At 43.6% G+C, this 19,044-nt stretch overlaps 1 protein-coding gene across 2 annotated transcripts in view; it reads right to left on the bottom strand.

Annotated features, from left to right (window-relative positions):
- GABRA4 (gamma-aminobutyric acid type A receptor subunit alpha4) overlaps positions 1–19,044 on the bottom strand; it is a 48,859-nt gene that overhangs the window by 22,190 nt on the left and 7,625 nt on the right. For both annotated transcript variants that reach the window (XM_075422042.1, XM_075422044.1), the window contains exons 3-8: positions 16,228–16,295; positions 12,915–13,135; positions 12,729–12,811; positions 10,815–10,958; positions 9,275–9,427; positions 5,838–6,097 (exon numbers count right to left, since the gene is read on the bottom strand). In XM_075422042.1, the coding sequence (XP_075278157.1) occupies positions 5,838–6,097; positions 9,275–9,427; positions 10,815–10,958; positions 12,729–12,811; positions 12,915–13,135; positions 16,228–16,295 (929 nt within the window). The remainder of the gene's footprint in view (positions 1–5,837; positions 6,098–9,274; positions 9,428–10,814; positions 10,959–12,728; positions 12,812–12,914; positions 13,136–16,227; positions 16,296–19,044) is intronic.

Raw genomic sequence — 19,044 nt, 5'->3', positions numbered from 1 at the left:
GAGGTTCTCCTCCCCCTCTGCTCTGCCCTAGTGATGCCTCATCTGGAGTCCTGTGTCCAGTTCTGGGCTCCCCAGTTCAAGAAAGATGAGGAGCTACTGGAGAGAGTCCAGTGGAGGGCTACGAGGGTGATGAGGGGACTGGAGCATCTCTGCTACGAGGAGAGGCTGAGGGAGCTGGGGCTTGTTCAGCCTGGAGAAGAGAAGGCTGAGAGGGGACCTTATAAATGCCTCTAAATATCTGCAGGGTGGGTGTCAGGAGGACAGGGCCAGACTCTTTCCAGTGGTGCCCAGCGACAGGACAAGGGGCAACGGGCACAAACTGAAGCAGAGGAAGTTCCAGCTGAAGCCGAGGAAGAACTTCTTCCCTCTGAGGGTGACGGAGCCCTGGCCCAGGCTGCCCAGGGAGGCTGTGGAGTCTCCTTCTCTGGAGATATTCCAGACCCACCTGGACGTGGTGCTGTGCAGCCTGCTGTGGGTGACCCTGCTTGGGCAGGGGGTTGGACTGGGTGACCCACAGAGGTCCTTTCCAACCCTGAACAGTCTGTGTATTGAAATTAAACTCCTACATTTATGGGCACATTAAAAAAAAAAAAAAACAACAACATAAAACACACAAAAAAAAAACCCCACAGAAGAAACTTCTCCACCATCAATAAGAAAAAAACCTCATTCCCCAACTTTGAATTCCAACACTCGTGTTCGTTTTATCAACGTCCTGCCATTTTTTACCTTCATTATAAGTGAATTCTGGAATTCAATGGCGTTTACACCACCCTTCAGTTCGGTCAGAATCTAGCCCCAAACCTAATACTATGTTGCATACTCCCAGTAATTACTCTGCTCACTTTGCTGTAGACAAATGTTTCTATTTCCAGTGTAAATTTCTTTCACAACTCAACCATGTTAAAGGTAGAGCAATATCAGGTTCTTGGAAAGGGACCAAATTTTTTAATACAGCACTTTAATTTGTGCTGTTTAGAAAGACATACTATGTGAAATGTTAAGAAAACCATTTTAAATTGTACGCCCCACGTTTATGCCTCAGTGTTCTTGTTTGAACACATATTTAGCTTTAGACATGTTAAGCAGTGTGCCAGTTGCTGGGTAGGACTATGATAGTCTGGCAAACTAAGTAAAAAAAAAAAGCAAAGAAAAACAACAACAAATCCTCCCAAACAAAACCAAACAAGCAATCAAAAAAAAAAAGGCAGGGAAAAACCCACAAAACATCGTACCTGAGCATCACAGCTAGTAAAATGATTGCAGAACCATGTTGGATCTATTCTATGTTCAGGCACACAAACGTTCGCCCTCAATCACGGCAGCCTTACCCCTATCTTTCAAACAGCGTTCAGTATGAGACGGGCCAATCGCTTGTGACCTGCATCCACTCTCCTCCCGCTTCAACACGATGCTAGCATATCACGACTGTAAATCACTGACAGCAAACATGTTGACCAACGAAACCAGAGCAACAGAAAACTGTTGATATGTCACAGAAATTATTCCCACAGCACAGCGGCCTCCCTTTGTGTGGTCCTGTCCTTCTGCTTGCATGAACTCTACGCATTTCTTGAGCCTGAAGTCCTTTCTTCAATGCCACTGCCCTAAAAAAACCCAACCCATAACGCCCCAGGCAATAGACAAGTAGTGAAGTGGCAAAAAATGATTGTTATATCTAATAACTGAGGCGCTGTTCCAACTGAAGGACTATTCACGTCACACACAGGAGGTAGGCTGTGCATCCTCCTCCAGAGCTCAGCAAACTGACCATCACCCTGTGGTCCCAGCACCGCCATCAAGATCCAGCTGCTCTCCAGAGAACTTCCTCCACGTATGAGGGAAGCGGGATCTGGTACATTCGAAAAATTCAAATACATTCAAACAGAATTCAAAGAGAAGTTTTGATTCATAGGCTAAAATTTCCACTTTCACTTATGGTCTATGCCTTAGACACAAGAACGTATCTGCTGCTGTTTCAGCATTAATCAAATTCAGGGATTAAGAACAAAAAAATGGCACACACACACACACACTAAAAAAAGAATTATCCAGTCCATGGCCTCTAGATTGTACTCAGCTCATCAGAACAATTTATCCTGCCCAATCCTTGCCCTGGAAGTCATGAGGCAGGGCACAGTGTTAGCCACGAGCCAGATTAATGGCTCTAGACTAGTTCCTCGAGACATCAGTTGACCCAAAAGCTGCCAAAGGAATCCCCCTTTCCTCCCATCCCATCAAGTAACTTGAGCTGTGTCCATCATATGACTAAAAGGCATCACAGAAAGCAAGTAGTAATCACGTGAAAGCACATATGCAGGCTGCCCACACGACAAGGTATCTTGTAAACTTGTTGGGTACACGCCAATCACGTATGTTCCCAGCACAGATGCTCCTGTCAAGGTGAGGAGCGTGCACCGACATGGCAGTGAAGAGCTTGACCCTCAAGTTCCGCCGTTAGACGCTACGGGGCTTACCCAAGAAAATGTGACACTTCATGGTCTTCAGAAAAGAGGAAGAAAATTTGAGAGCTACCAGCTACTTGTGACTGAGTTTGAAGGAATTATTCCATTCAAAGGGTTCGTTCGAGTCTGACCTGGTTTTTTATCCAAGTTTCACACTCTCTTAACAAACAGCTGAGGTTGAAGCTCCTGTTAACAGTGCTTCAGAGCCTATTTTTTGAAGGCTATTTTTCAGCAGCATTCTTCATCTCCAAAATTGGGTAGGTCTTTAAAAATAAACTTCATAAGAATACAGTGAAAAGGAAACAGTGCAGAAGCATAAAAATAGACTCAGGAGTCCAATAACAAAGTATAAATCACTCACTTCCATCACACGCAGACTTGCAACATTCTGCTTTTACTAAACAAAGGAGTTCAGAACATTTAGGGACAGGTTGATCCCTTCCAACCTGACAGCACTTGAACTTGCTCCCAAGACAAGGAAATCACAGGAGACCACGGTGGAAATCAGCAAGAACCCAAGCGTTTAGGTATTCAGGCATCCTCTTTCCCAATTTACACACACTCAGTCTCTGGGCTAAGTGAAAATTTTTCATTTTGGGTGACCAGCAAATTTACTAGGTCAGGCAAAGCCTGTTTGAAAAAAGGTTCAAGTTTAAAATAAAAAACTTTTCCTTGAACTCTGGCAATTGTATTGCTGACAACAGAATTTCTCGCACAATAGTGGCAGCGTAACACAGATCTTTTGAAAAGAAATCAAAGCCTAACATTTAGCGATGGAGATAAACTGTGTAGGCTTTACATTAAGAAACCATGCTTACACATTACATCCTACAAGTCAGGCGACCGCCCTGCAATCTTTGTGCCCCACAAACTCCCAGGGAAGCTGAGATTCTCTTATCTCTGGTAAATCAGCAACGATTAGACAGTCTATGTGCAGAAAAAAAATTAGATCCATAATAAGGCATAAGAAAACTCTAGATTAGTCTTGTATAAGCAAAACTAAAAATTTTAAGGAGAGGACCATATGAGATGTCAGGCTGGAAAGCAGAGTCCAACAGCCGTATTAGCTCATAACGAGTTAGACCAGCCATATTAGCTTGTAAAGAGGTGTCAGAACAGCCGTATTAGCTTCCCTTCTGCGCAGCAGGAGACCAGAACAGAAGTCAAGACCTAGTCATGGGAAGGACCTCGTGACAGCTGAGCCTTCACAACAGTACCCACGGGCTCACTCCTTCTCTGGAGATATTCAAACCCCGCCTGGACAAGGTCCTGTGCTGCCTGCTCTGGGTGACCCTGCTTGGGCAGGGGGTTGGACTAGATGACCCACAGAGGTCCCTTCCAAACCCTACCAGTCTGTGATTCTGTGAAGAGCAGAGACTCAAGTCCATGCACAGGCATAATTAGAGATCAAGCCATTAAATAATAGCAGTTCAAGGTACAATCAACATTATCACCCACTTACATACTCATAACATTAATGTGTAACCCTTCAAAAAAGTAGATTGCTCCCTTGAGTGCTTTCAAAATCGTGAGACCTGTAAGCACACCACCAGATTTATCACAGAAGTATTAATTAAGCAGTGGAGCAGAACTCTTCATATCTCATTTTACCAAGCTTTTGAGTTGGGTGAAGCCGTGCGTGTTCTGTTGCTGCTGTTGTTAAAAAAAAAAAAAAAGAAAAAGAAGGAAAAAAAAAAGGGAAAGAGAAGTTTCTCCAAAACGCGTGTGGAAATGGCAAAGCACGATATGAGACAAACTTACAACAATTCTGACCATGAATCAGACCAGTTCTGTTAAGCCTCCATCATCACCACCTGAGAAGACCATTGTTTTTCCTTTTGTTCTAACCAAACCTTAAAAATAGATCTAGGATGAAACTGTTCTCCTGTGGTTTTTTCCCCTATGGACCCCAGTAAAACCTGACCATTACCACCAGCAGTATTGACTACGACGCCCCAGCAGCGCCCGAGGTACTGTGCTGAACTGCCTTCTGTACAGCCAAGCAGCTTCACATGAACCAGTGGCCCTAACACCTCTGCCTACAAGGCGAACTAAACGCCGTTATAAACACTTTTTCTTGTTGCCAGCTCTTCCTAGCAGCCAGGGGAGTGACAAGTAACAGACTCTTCAGGAGCACATCTCTCCCTCCAAGCAGAAATGGGAGCTAACAGAACAACGCAGCCCAGGAGATTGAAAACGGTAACGATCTACGGTAGGAGAGCAAAGAAGAGGAAGAAAAATGGAAGGGGGTGGACAGCAGCTGAGCAGCAACAGCAAATGGACAGGGTGGGAAGGCAGAACAGAGCAGATGAATAGGGAAGGAGACAAATGAGATGTGAAAAGAGACAGAAGACAAAATTACCAGGAGTTAGTCTAAAACAGCGGTTCTTAAATCATGGCTCAGCCAAAGGAAATTACAAAGCCAGCCTGACAGGAAGAGTAAATTACAATGCTGCTGTCACCGTCTTTCTTCTTGAGTGGTGTTGCCACGGCTGGGAATTACTGGCCTACTGCATGGCCAGTGGCTTTTGTTGGCTGCGTGTCTCATGAATAAAGGAGTGATGCAGTAGAGAATACGCGTATGGGAAGGGGAAAAGGGAGGAAAGCAGAATCCCTGGTGAGCTCAACTGGAAAGGAGCCTTTCTTAACTGGTCTGCGCACCGAGACCGCTGCCACACGAGCCACGCTTAATCTGAAGCACCATGAAAGGTGGAAAGCTTTTTGTTAAGCAGAGCCCCAAAACCTTTTCAGGAGTTGAGGTGAGCTCCTGTGCAAAGATACACAAATTATATAAAAATTAAATCTATGGTGAACACAAAGGTTTCATCCAGCATTCTTCAAAAATTCATGGAATTGTAACTGATGAAGAAAGAAAACTCTTGGCAATCCAGGTGACGAAAGGAGAACTGTGCTGTCTAGGGAGGTGTCCAAAGGTACAACTGCCATGCTTTAGTATATTTTAATTCATTAAAGACACTAGCCACATCAGACAACATGCTTCCCTTATAATCAGTAATATCTTGGTCAGCATAATCAGTCCAATCACAATCAACGCATCAAGGGAAAGCAAGCATCCTAAAAATACCCATCGTAACTGATCTTCACCAAAAACACAGCTGAATATAGACCAGACGCCAGGTACGGATGGACACAACCTTCTCCTCTCCCCCAAGTTAATCCATAATGCAAGGAAGAACTAACTCATATTTTACAGGTTGTTATCATCGAATATAGTGTAGCGTTAGCCTTCCATTACGCTGACTTGTACTGCATCGTTAGCTCAGAGGGAACCTGGGAGGAAGTTAAAGGCCAGTTTTTACCGAGAAACACTACCAAAAAGACACAAAACGTCTGTATAAGCTGAAAACATACCGTGAATGTCTCTTCTGTACTTCTTTTTCTTGGTAGTGGAGCAACTGGAAATTCAAGAAGGGATTTTACCGTCTTCCTTTTGGCTTTTTCCATTTGAATATTAGTAAAATAGTTGACAGCAGCAAACTCGATAAGAGCAGAGAACACAAAGGCAAAGCAGACCGCTATGAACCAGTCCATGGCAGTAGCATAGGATACTTTTGGCAGTGAATGTCTTGCGCTGATGCTCAGCGTCGTCATCGTCAACACTGTGGTTATCCCTTCAAAGAAACAAAGCAAAAGCGTTGCCAAATCCAAGTAAAACAAAGTGAGAATAGGCAAGCAGATTCAAACAGAGAATTTTAAATAACTTGGGAGTCTTTCTCTGCTGCTTGTGAATAATGCATGGCAACCATCACACTTCTGTGAGCGGCCATGCACACAAAACGGTTACCCAGCTTTTCAAGGAGGCGTGGAAAGCCATGACTTCAGCACATCATCTACAGCTCACATTAAGAAAATGTAGAACCCTTCATTTCCTGTTTTCATCATGTCAAGTTCAGTAGAATTTCTTACAATGAGTCATTTTCTAAACACTTAAACATAATTAAATTTGTTAAATAGAGGAGTGCTCCTCAGACTGCAACAAAACCATGATTTTTCCTGGGTTCGGAATGCCATCTGTTACTCTGTGTCTGTTCCTTTGATCCCACTCGTAATCCAGGTCCCATTAAGTCATGGCAAATTATTTGGGTGCTAAGGAAAAGTAGAATATTATGTTAACAACTCTGTTAATTAGCAAACCTTCACCTTACCTTTTCAACCCTTCTGCTGCTAGTTGACTGATGAAATTTAATTAGAATTTCATCTTCTGAAAGAACAACTTTTTAATTAAAATCTACAAGCATGAACACCAAGCTCAAAATATGACCACTTCATATGCAAACACATGCTGCATAAAACCAAGGTATGGGTTTTTTTTTTTCCTTTTTTCATCCAAAACATTCCATATTATACAAATATAAAATACCAAGTACATAGTGAACACTGCTTAAGTCCTACCATGATAACCTCAAGGAAGGCTGACTACAGATGGAGAGGTCTTTACTCTCATGAAAAGAGCACTGCACCCATTTTATTTCAAGATGAGAGGCATGGGCAGAGAAGAATTCAAAATAACCAAGAGCATGTTTTCCACCAGGATCCTCACATCCCCTGTTCCCTCAATGGTGCTACCCTATCTGGATAAACTAATACGGAAGAGCTTCACCCAGGCACTGCCAAACAGAGAACAGGACAGAATGAAACCAGTCTCTCCTACTAAAGAAGAAAAAATACAGAAAAAAGATAGCAGCCAATTCATAAAAGCACAAAGAATATCTCAGAGCAAAGGCAGGAGGATAAAAACACAGATGCAAGCTCACAAAACCTTCTCCAGTGGGAAGGTGCTGAAAAACACACCACCGAAAATCGCTAAATCTGAGAAAAAAAAAAAAAATATGGAAAGTTATATTTTTCCTGGAAGAGACTCATCCCTGCTTCGTCCTATCCTTCCTGATTCTACCTTTGTCCACTCCAAGCAAATAGTTTGTCTGAATTGTCTTTTTAAAGACTCTTTTTTCATAGATGCAAGCACAGGGTGAAGCGACTTGAAGGACCAACCATTCCCCAGACACAAGGAGGGGAGGGCAGGCCGTGCAGCACTACAGGGCACTGCCATGGTCTTGATGGCTTTCCCCCTACTAAATGATTCTTCTGGGGGACTCACAGTTGCCACTGTAACTGCCCAGGGACACGTGCCATCGAGATTTCAATGGTAGGAAACTAAGTGGTGGTAAAAAATATTCTATACACACAGGAACCAGAGCTAAATATTTGCAAGCTTCTGATTAGAAACGCACATAACCAGATAAAAATATATTAATAAAAATATATTAAGAATATTTCAACACAAAAATTCATTTAAAAAATCTGTTTGAAGATTCCTGCTGCCTTTCCTCTCAGAAACACCAGATTCAGGTGCCTGAAGCTCTGACTGCAGAAATTCCAACCCGATGTGCCTCGGCTCCTTGCGCATTCTTCCTCTGCGACCTTCGCCAAGTTTTCCCTAATCATGCCGTGTGTAATGGCAGGATCACAGAATCACAGAATGGTAGGGGTTGGAAGGGAAATGTTGGATCTTGGATCCGTTGGTTTGCCTCTTCCAACCCTTCCTCTAGGACGCTGGCACCATAGCAGCTATTGTGGCTTCACGCCTCTCTCTTGCCTGCAACTTTGCTATCTTCTTTTAAGAAAACCTTTCAAAAACAGAGTCCCTTTGCAATTTGTCAGAAAACTAAATAGCTACTTTTAGCCATACTTTAAGCCACTTGCTTTCCAAGGCACTTTAGAGGCTTCTCTGTAACTTAGTGGTGTCCAAACTTTATCCTTATTAATTGCTTTCAGTTTCACATACAGATATAATAACACTTATTACATGTATTGCTCTATAATCCATAGATTTTCAATTATTATATTTTGTCTGTAAATATAGATTCTAATTTTTCAGTTCATGGCAATAGTCCCTTCAAAAAAAATCACCATTATTCACCACCACTGCAAAGGCACGTGGAGTGATACACTGGTCTGCCTAATGTAGTGCCAGAGGTGAGAGCTAGTGGGGTTCTTACTAGGTTTACAGGTTTTTTCTTCCCGTAACTAATCATTAACCATGTCAATTTGTGATACTAAACAGTGTTCAGACTCTACGTACAAGTCTGAATGGTCCGTCACGTAGAAGCATTAATTCTGATCACTCTTGCCAGCTTCTATCTATAGAAAGGCTTTCTGTAGAACATTCTCTTCCTGATTAGTCCCGCTTTCAACTACAGTACATTACCAAGTCAAGACATCGCTCTGTGAAGACTCCTTTTAAAAATGTCTTTATTCTACTACTTTGTTAGGAATCGTTAGTTCCATTTAATTTCTTGCGCTTTGTCTTCCACAGAAGCTTTTTTTGTTTTTTATTTTCAGAGCTCACGGTAGCATCTCACTCAAGGTGTATTTTGATGAGGGCAATTTTAATATCTTGTGATCATTTTGCTTTTGGAATTCATTTTCATAATGGCAAAGATAGAGAGGAGAGGAGAGCAGCAAACGTGAAATTCCTTCAAGAGGATCTAAGTCTCGCCCGTAGCAAGCTTCCCCTGATGACGCAGTCATCTCGTCAGAAGACATCTGCATACCTTGTGCTCTCCCAAGCAAACTTTTTGAAAAGGATTTTAGAAGGCACGAGTACAAGAAATTACACTGCTGTCCACTGGAAGATAAAACATACATTGATAGGAAAAATTCCTCTGAATTGGCACCACTCCTTTGTGTCTGTACTGATGCGGGGCTGTACACCCCAATGCACCACAAAGGCCTGTTCTGTGGAAGTCACCAGAAGAGCAGATACGAGGAAAAAAAGAAACACTTACCAAACACAGTTCTAGCTGGAACAGATTCCTTATTTATCCAAAAGGAAACTTGAGAAAGGATCACGGTCATAATGCATGGGATATAAGTCTGAATCATAAAATAACCCATTTTCCGTCTGAGGTGGAAGTAAACTGTCATAACAATGTATTCACCTAAAAAAAATTAAAAAAAGAAAATATTTTTCTGACTGTGCATAAAATTCGTGTTGCAGAATACTGTTTCAGCCTGTCAGCTACGGTTGTTTCAGCTGATGCTACTCATACCACTGAACGTGCACACACAGGTATGCTCCGTAGAGGCAAGGCTGAATGAAAGTTGAAAACAAAGAATCCTGGGAGCAGTAGGTCCTTACAGCACCATTCTGCAGCTGCTGTCAACCACACTCGACATGTACAGCTGGCACTGGATTACGTTTTACAGTATAAGCATGATTTTAAAAATTCTTTGGGCATCTGTTGGAGAAGAGTCCCAAGACACAAGGTATCCACCTACCACAGTATCCAGAACATTAGGGTACCTACCTGCCAAATAAAACAATCACAACAACGAGGCACATTAAATGACATGGAAGCATCTCAGCTTTTTCCTAGGTTTATACATCAGCACTACTGCGATAACGAAACAAACGCAAAAATCATTAACATGAATTAAGAATACTGTAAGTCTATCTAAAACATCACCATTTGTATTAAACAAAAAATATGCAGTTTTAGCATAAACTGAAAAAAACTGTCTAAATAAAGCACCACAGAATGAGCGTTTTGGGGACAGTAAGGAAATTCTGTCGTTAACTCATAATATTCAGTATGCTGAGAAGTAAATTTCTAGTGTATGGCAAAACGCTGCTTTATCTTTGAGAAAAACATTCGCAGAGAAATACATCTTTATCTGCTTCGCTCTGACCCTCTCAGAGACGCACAAACTTGCTGAGGCTTCGAAAACGGTTCCAAATTTTAAAAATATTTTGGGAACCTGCTTGTTTCTCACCACGCTGCTCATCAGCGACACTTCACTCTTTTCGGATGCCTGCGGCTGCCGTTTGCCTTATTTCTTACAGCGCAAATCAGCAGAAGTATCCACTGTGACTAACGTGCTGGTGCCTATCCTCATCCAACTGGAAGGGTTTTATGGCCGTAATAACCCATTCTGCACGCTCTCCTTCCAGCCCAAGCCGTTTGCACCGCCAGACAAAGGAAGTCTTTTGCACTTCATGTGGATGGAGCGCTGAGAAATTACTTCCTCGCCCAGGCATCCTCTTGACTCTTCAAACTGCATTTTAAGCAGCGATTAAATGCTCGTTTTGTCCCTTGGAGTAATGATCTCAGCCCAGCTTTCTGAAAGACCGTCGCAATCTACCGTAATGAATCTGCAAACGTAAATCTGAAGGACAGAAACCCAATTCAGATTTAGGCTCCCAGCTCTTCGTATACACCCGACGACTTTCAGCTGAGTATCTTACAGGAAGGAAACAAAAAAGCCTTGGGCAACGTTACGGGGTTAGTTTTACCTCAGGTCGAGTTTTACCGACAAGATTCCTACCTGTAATAGATTTAATGGTCTCACTGGACACCGTATGCCCGAGCAGGTCATACTGAACTAAACTGGAAGACTCCTCAGGAACTTCCACTGACTTCTCCGGTCCTTTTGTCCAGGTATAAATCATTTCACTCTTTGGATAAGCATCTACAACACAGCATCAGTTTGCATGAGTAGGAAACTTCTTCTGGCACCTTACTAAACGCCCGACCCAAACCTACTGAAACCGCACGGCAAGACTCACGCTAACATTTTAGCAGATACCCTTCGAGTTAAGTTACCCCCAAAAGCCACCCCGGAGGAGAATAAATAGCAGCCACGGTCAAATGTCAAGTGTCACACGCAAATTCACTTCCCGTTCGAATGCGAAGTGTAAACATGAGTTCTTTCTGGATCAGCCCTTACTGGGCATGCAAGGTTTAGCTTTATTTTAGAAATTTCTATGCAAAATCTCATCATTAACATATACTAATAGATAAAAAAGAGCATGTATAAGGTGGATGCATTTTGGAGACTGCGTGCAGATTTCTTTACAGAAAAGAATGATTATACTAAAAACTATACTACACTAAAATTAATAATATTTTAAACTTGCGTTTAAAATATTTGCCAGAAACCAGAGATGAGTACAAAATTCACAATAGCCCACAAATAAGCACACCCAAAGAAACATTTAATACAAAAGACAGAACTCAGGGCTAGCATTCAATCCCTACACAGTCCAAACTCCTGTTAAAATTAAATTAAATCAGTCTTGAAATTGAAATGGCTACATCTTGTCTCAGGTTTCACTGAGGAAGATATCAGATTCGTGTCCAGCACGTTTTCTGCTGGTCGGTGACTCTGTCTGAAGAAATATGCCTGTGGAGAAGCTCCCTCATCCTACAGCTGACACCAAATCCAATTCTGGCAGTACCTGGTCTCCAGTCTCACCGTAACAGGGGTGACTTTCTCAGGGCAGTGTCCTTAGTATTGCCCTTTTGGTTGACTACCCAGCTGTGTAAGCCAAATCTGTGCTAAGGAAAGACTATGGGTAGCTTCCAGCCATGTCTAACTCCAGAAGCCTGGGTTTGAGGGAAACAGATTGATGCCCAGCCGCTGACTACCTCCGAATGTCAAGCGGAGAGGTCAACGACTGAGGAGGCTTAGAAAAGCGAGAAGGTAGTTAATGGTGTGCACCAACCCTCCCCAGGTGGTCTCAGAGGTCTCTGCTGTGGGTTCAGGTCAGGGACTCGTAACTACCTCCCGTGATTGTTCTGTGGTGTGTCCCACAATGCTCCTTCCAGCCAAAATTTGGGGATTATCCAAAAATCTACATCTGATTTCAAAGCAGAAAAGGAAGGGCACCCGCACCAAGATTCCTCTCACCAGTCTAAATATTATTTATCTAGGCTAAACTTGCCATGGAGACTCCCATTGTAGGCCAGCAGATAGAAGACAGACAAACACAACTAAAGATCAAATCTTTACCCGTAACCTGCGCATCCGACTAAGGATGTCAGTGTGCCTCCACTGACTGCAGAGCAAGTCAGATATAACCTGCTTCCCTAGATGCCTTCTACCTGGCTGTTGGAAGGTGAGATGGACCCAGCCCTCTGTCCTCTCCAGAGAACCTCTCACTCCACCGAGTAGCCAATTCCTCCCTAGGAACCAAGAAGAACTACCTATTTCCAGCAACAGCGTAGCCAGAAGAGTGGGGTTTAACGTCACAGCTGAATCACGCTGCCTGCTTTTCCATTCTCTGCCTGCGTTTAATTTTTCAGGCCCTAAATAAAATTCCCAAGGAACTTAACAGGAGTTTTGTCTGCATAAGGATTGTGTATCAAGACTAATATTCAAAAAGTTTAGTACTTGCGCAAAATCTACTTCTACTATTTAAATTCTGTAGTTACAAGAAATTTCATAATTGCAACTTACAACTCCCAAATTTGAGAGGACAAGCATGACCATCCATGGGAAAATCCACTAATCTCATGGGACACTCTGCACTTATTGTAAGCCTATAATGGAACAAATTAAATAGTCTCTGGTTGCCATTTTGTCTAGGCAGTACAACTTTTTGCATACAGTAATTGTGAGAAGCTGAACAAAGACGTTAGATACCTCATCGTGTACAGGATGGTGCCGTTTCTCATTATTCTGAAGAGCTTATTCGGGGCTGTCATATTATGCGCCACAGACTTTTTCCCATTCCTGAAGAAAGTGTCAGGAGTCCACACCTTCGAAACCATCAGGTTGTTAAGCCTTAAGATTTCAATAGGGCCGTCATATTTTAATCTTTTGTCTACCCATGTCTGACGGAAGAAGACATCCATTGTATACTCCTGCATTCAATCGCAGAAAAACAAAGATCACATTTGCATGTAGAAGAGTTTCCCAAAGAAATCCCTCAGGAGCAAAGAAATCAGTAGTAAAGAAAATGCTAAGTCCACTACAAAACCATATTTCCATCAATTAAAGTGTGTTGTGTACTTCCTAATAGCTTATTTTCCCCCATTAGCCATATCAATAAATTGCTACACATATTTAATCGTTAAGGAGTAATTAATCTCATTAGGTTGCAGGAAGCAGGCAACTGAATTTGTAGTCGAGCACACAACTGGAAATAAAATGATCTCTTACAATAACTGTCAATAGATTTTTAACCAAAAGATATCCATGTATTTTCTGCTGCTGGTTAAATTAAAAATACCAGCACAAACGTTTGCTTCCACTTGAGAGTCAGCAAAGAGAATTTAATTTTGACTTATGGAAAGTAACCTTTTAACTGAGGAAAGCCAAGTATTTCCGTAGCCATGCCCACAAAACATGGATAATAGGTTACATATAGACTTGCATATATACACATTTGGTTTTAACCATGTAACTATCCCATGAACTTCCTCAGAAAAGCCATTCAGACGCTCCAAAGCAAGCACGCAAACAACAAGTGCAGAACTACAGACACATCATCAGAAATCACACGTGAATGGATGGATGGCGGAATGCATCTCTCACCTCAGCAAGCAAAAGCACTTCATGAAAAAAGCATCACGTGGCACTGAACACCGAAAGCTTTGCGTCCTTACTAACTCACAACCGTGATTTTGTTGTGAGGCCAAACAACGTTTTCTGACTTCATTTCGAACTGTTCTGCATAACGTTACCACTGAAACCACTTGGCTGGCCATATCTACTCGCTCGGGCAAGGAGGCATGCCTACCAGCATGACGCATCTTGGAACTAGATCTGCCTTCTCCATGGCTGCATCCTCCACTGCGGCTTACGCTTGGTCTACGAAAAGTCTCTTTTCTAGTGTCATTTCTTGCTGGTGACTTCACAGCTCTTAAGTAGCAGTTTCTATTATGAGCTGCTTCGTGACAGATTTGGTAATGTAAAGGTTCAAACCCTTTTCATCACAGCGGGTACCAAAGTCACCCAGCTCTAAAAAGACGTTCTGATCACCCCCCGTACTGAGACTACATCCCACTTTGCTGATTCAGCGAGTTTTATGACTGCAGCCGCATTCAGATTACACTGAGTCACTAATAGATACATTCACTAAAAATCATCCCAGAAACAATTCCTGGATCCTGGCACAGCCTCCTAACTAATCCCTAATGATGAAAGGGGAAACATCTGCTGTAACTCCCCTTTTGCCAGTTCCTTACCTACCTCCAGTCCACACTGTCACCCCTGCCTTCTCCAAAATAACTAACAATTTCCCACGTGGCACCATGTCAAACGCTTCAGTAAAAGAGGAGAGATGCCGTGCAGCCCCCGTTTTAGATTTGAGGTGCACATTTGAGAGTCCAGCGGAGGGTTGTGAGGATGAGGAGGGGACTGGAGCATCTCTCCTACGAGGAGAGGCTGAGGGAGCTGGGCTTGTTCAGCCTGGAGAAGAGAAGGCTGCAAGGGGACCTTATCAGTGCCTCTAAATATCTGCAGGGTGGGGGTCAGGAGGATGGGGCCAGACTCTTTCCAGTGGTGCCCAGCGACAGGACAAGGGGCAACGGGCACAAACTGAAGCAGAGGAAGCTCCAGCTGAACATGAGGAAGAACTTCTTCCCTCTGAGGGTGACGGAGCCCTGGCCCAGGCTGCCCAGGGAGGTTGTGGAGTCTCCTTCTCTGGAGATATTCAAGACCCGCCTGGACGCGGTGCTGTGCAGCCTGCTCTGGGTGACCCTGCTTGGGCAGGGGGTTGGGCTGGGTGACCCACAGAGGTCCCTGCCAACCCCTACAGCTCTGTGATTCTGTGATTACTAGACTTCCTTGGGACCAGACTCCTGTGCCCCTCGTCACGCTGCGCAGCCTCATACCATACGTGACAACAGCGGCAGGGGTCAGATGCATTTTAACAGGAGACTGCTGCCACCAGTCTAGCCCTGGAGAAAATGTCTGGCTGTCACAAATATGCCTTGAAAAAATACCTTGCTTTCTACACGACATAACCAAACCAGGCGCACCACAAAGTGCACGACAGCCCTGCGTGGAAAGAAAGTTACTGCCCTGAAACTGCCTTTCCCTTGAAGAAGTTCGGTTCAGCACTACGGCTGGGTTGCTTCCACGTGATTTCCTGGATATTTCATAAAAAGAGAAACTATTGCATGATTGAGGGGTATACCACTGGATAACAGAAGCTGCTGAGCGTTATGCTGGATGTGCCCTCAAATGAAGGCAGATGCCGTTCAGGCACAGATAGGAGGACGTGCAAATGTCACGTTTCCCTTCAGTGACTACTTCATGCACGTCACTGATGTTCAATTTCTGCAGACACTTATGGAAACTCATCGGGCAAACGTTTTCTGAAAGTGATGCTAAAAGGGGCACAAAGATCGGCAAAGGACATTCATCTGGCACGAATCACAGAATGGTAGGGGTTGGAAGGGACCTCTGTGGGTCATCTAGTCCAACCCTCCTGCCGAAGCAGGGTCACCTACAGTAGGCTGTAGAGGACCTTGTCCAGGCGGGGCTTGAATATCTCCAAAAAGGAGACTCCACAACCTCCCTGGGCAGCCTGTTCCAGTGCTCCGTCACCCTCAGATGAAAACGTCAACAAGTATTGGTGAAATGATGTCATTATTATCCACCTGAGAATAACACGTTTCAGAAAGGAAAGGCAATTTCAAAGCTATCTCACAGGATTTCCCCCCAGTAACCTGGCCTAGAGGCTCCCCACAAGGCCTGATTCTGCCTCCGCACCACGAAAGTCTGGTTTAGATCCTGCGAAGTGAATTCCATCAGCCAGACAAAAACCAGTGGAAGTGTGACCAGAATCAGGCCTGATGTGTCTAATTATAACCTGTAAATTAAGCCATTACTAATCCTGTCTACTTTGCATGGTTGACAGCACAGCACAGATGAAGCTTCCACTCCTTGCAGCAGTTAATGGTCTCTCAGAACCAGGAAATGGTGTTTTAATCCCATAAATACATACCATTTCTACATCAGAAACAGGTCCAAAACTGGTGACATATATATCTGTTTTGACTTCAGTAACAGGACCTAGTGTACGAAAAGGAAGTGAGCAAGAGATTTTGAATTTCCCAGGTCAACAATTCCCATAAACGATCCCAGCGTGTGAAACGTTACTGCTTTGAGGGTTCTGTGGACGAGGAAGAGCAAAACGCAAACACAGGTCATTTCAGGTAAGTCTCTAATAACAAGCACCACTCAATTACCTTTACCCCGTCAGTAAATCAAAAAGCAGCATTTCCATGCAAAACCCCATTCAGAAAACCACTGCTGACTCAACGGATAAGAAAATAGATGCCAAAAAATTTGAAAGGCTTACTGAAAACACCATGCTCATTAACAGCAAGCACCGACTTCAGGAAATCCACATTCCCCAAGGCATTTATTATTAACATTCGGTCCCACTGGCTCCAACTGGACCATGGACATCAGCGTGGCTTGCACTGGGCAATTTAATACTGCAGCATCGAGAACGGCATCCACATTCTGCGCTGCACTTCAGTGCTTTAATACTGAACAATCAAGGTGAGAGGGGGATACCTCAGCATTTTGGAGGGTCTGAACCTCGGTCCGGACGGCCACCCAGAGCCTGTCCTGAAGACCCAGCGATGCTCACGCCGCTGTTCAGCACGGAGCGCCGAGCAGAGGTCTGGCACCGCACAGCTGGGTACCACGGAGCAGCCATCGGAGAAGGCAGTTTCGTTTTAACGTGCCTTTTCCTTTACTACGGGACAAAACACCCTGACATTTCAGATGGGCATCCACCCTAGGCTACACTCCACAGTTCCCCTTAAACCAAAGGCCAGGTGCCCTAATGAGTTTCCCTGGGATTTAGGCCTGTTCCAATTATTGTGATGATTCTGCAATCAAAGCATTAGCTAACGGTTTAATTCAGGTAATTAACTCACATCATAAATTAAAAAAATAAAATAAAAAAAAAAACCTACTGATGGTCTTACCAAACAGTATATGTCTGAAAAAAATATATGATCTACAAATTCGCAACCACAATTTCTAAACCCCTACAACACAAATTTCTCGAGAGGATAAGCAGCTCAAGTCTGTAAATTCAGGCTTTAGCACAGTGTTTGCACTCTAAAAATGAGAGGAGGAAAGACTTTTGACTGTTAGCAGCAGAAGAATATGTCCTTTTCGCAAAGGGAAAAAAAAAAAATCACTGTTCACAGATGTCACTGTGAATGAAATGTTAAAAGGAGCAAAAGAAGTAAGCAACCAGAAAACAGGGAACCTATACTTCTTGCACCTAGAACAAGTGTCAAACTGCGAACAAAAAGTAAAATAAAACCATGTAAAATTATTTCACTAACCAGTCTGCAAGTTATGTAGAGCAGAACAGCTAAGGATTTTTTCAGCTAAATGTCAAAAAACTAGTTTGCTGGAAGTCAACAGTTTCCCAGAAGGACGTTTTTTCGAGATAAAATCTGAAGAAAATTCACCCTACAACAGTGGGTAGCTCAGTGGTCCCTGGAAAGCTGGGTAGTTTGGCATGCCTGTCTCAACGAGGGTTTGAGAAGAAACTCCCAGGTTCCAGATGCCGCACGTCCACCCTGCGCCGTTCGCTTGCAGTGGGTTCCTCTCCCAACGGTCAAATGGGAGCTGCTCCCCTTTCTCCAAGTACCGGAGTGTTCTGCAGGTCAGGGAAACCCACCAGTGGTCAGACCCCTCGCTGCACCGGCCCCGCGGTCCAACGGCATTCCCTGAACATAGTTCCATCTGGGGAGCAGAAGAGCTCCAAGAGGTTGGAAAAACTCTCACTGGAGCTGGCAAGATACTGGAAGCGAGGACGTTCCTCTACAGCGTTAGAAAATAGGGGAGGAAAGCACAATCCTACATAGAAGGAGAAGAGATGCAACCCTGTCTATCTGACCTGCCGTGATCACAAGGCTACCATTTATCTAGGGTTGGCTTAAATATATAAATATTTGTTTCACCTGAACCTCGAATGTTTCTGAAAGTTCTATAGAAATGAAAAAGTCATTTTTCCACATGGCTCTCATAAGAAAATGTAGGAATTAGTCTCAGCTACTGAATAATAAGAGAATACCAAATATTGCCCTTGGTTCCTTCATCCCTCTTGGGAACCGAGCGCAGTATTCAGCATCCCTTTCAGAAACCGCTTTATTTGTTAGTTCTAAGCAACTAAGTAGAAATATTCCTCAAAATAAACCCCAAAACTTTAACTGCTTTCCTCTGGCAATACCTTCTTTTCTTTAGCTCTCGGAACCCTGTCATTTTATAATGATATCAAATTAGGCAATGGGACAGATTTTTCCCACAGGCATGAGCTGCTTCTCCTCAGGCATCGATTTCTTTTGTTTTATTAAAATGATTACGGCTTCATGGGCAATAAGTGTTCAGAGGCTTTTTTTGTAAGTTTGTCTTTTGGAGTTTCTCGGAAAGAAGGGGAGAGCTGAGACCAAGCAACTAATCTCCAGATCTGGAAGCCTGAGATTTAATGCTCTTAGGAATCCTACAGCAGCAGCAGCACCGCTCTAACACCACGCTTGGGTTCACTCTTTATTTAGTAGCTGCTGTTCTGCTCTCCAGCCTTTATTTATTACCTCTACACTGCCCTGGTGAGGCCTCATCTGGAGTACTGTGTCCAGTTCTGGGCTCCCCAGTTCAAGAAAGATGAAGAGCTACTGGAGAGAGTCCAGTGGAGGGCTGCGAGGATGATGAGGGGACTGGAGCATCTCCCCTACGAGGAGAGGTTGAGGGAACTGGGCTTGTTCAGCCTGAAGAAGAGAAGGCTGCGAGG

The sequence above is a fragment of the Opisthocomus hoazin genome, chromosome 5 (genome assembly GCF_030867145.1).
Source record: "Opisthocomus hoazin isolate bOpiHoa1 chromosome 5, bOpiHoa1.hap1, whole genome shotgun sequence".
Lineage (NCBI taxonomy): Eukaryota > Metazoa > Chordata > Aves > Opisthocomiformes > Opisthocomidae > Opisthocomus > Opisthocomus hoazin.
The sequence above is the reverse complement of the archived record's forward strand: the minus strand, read 5'-3'. Positions and strand labels throughout refer to the sequence as shown.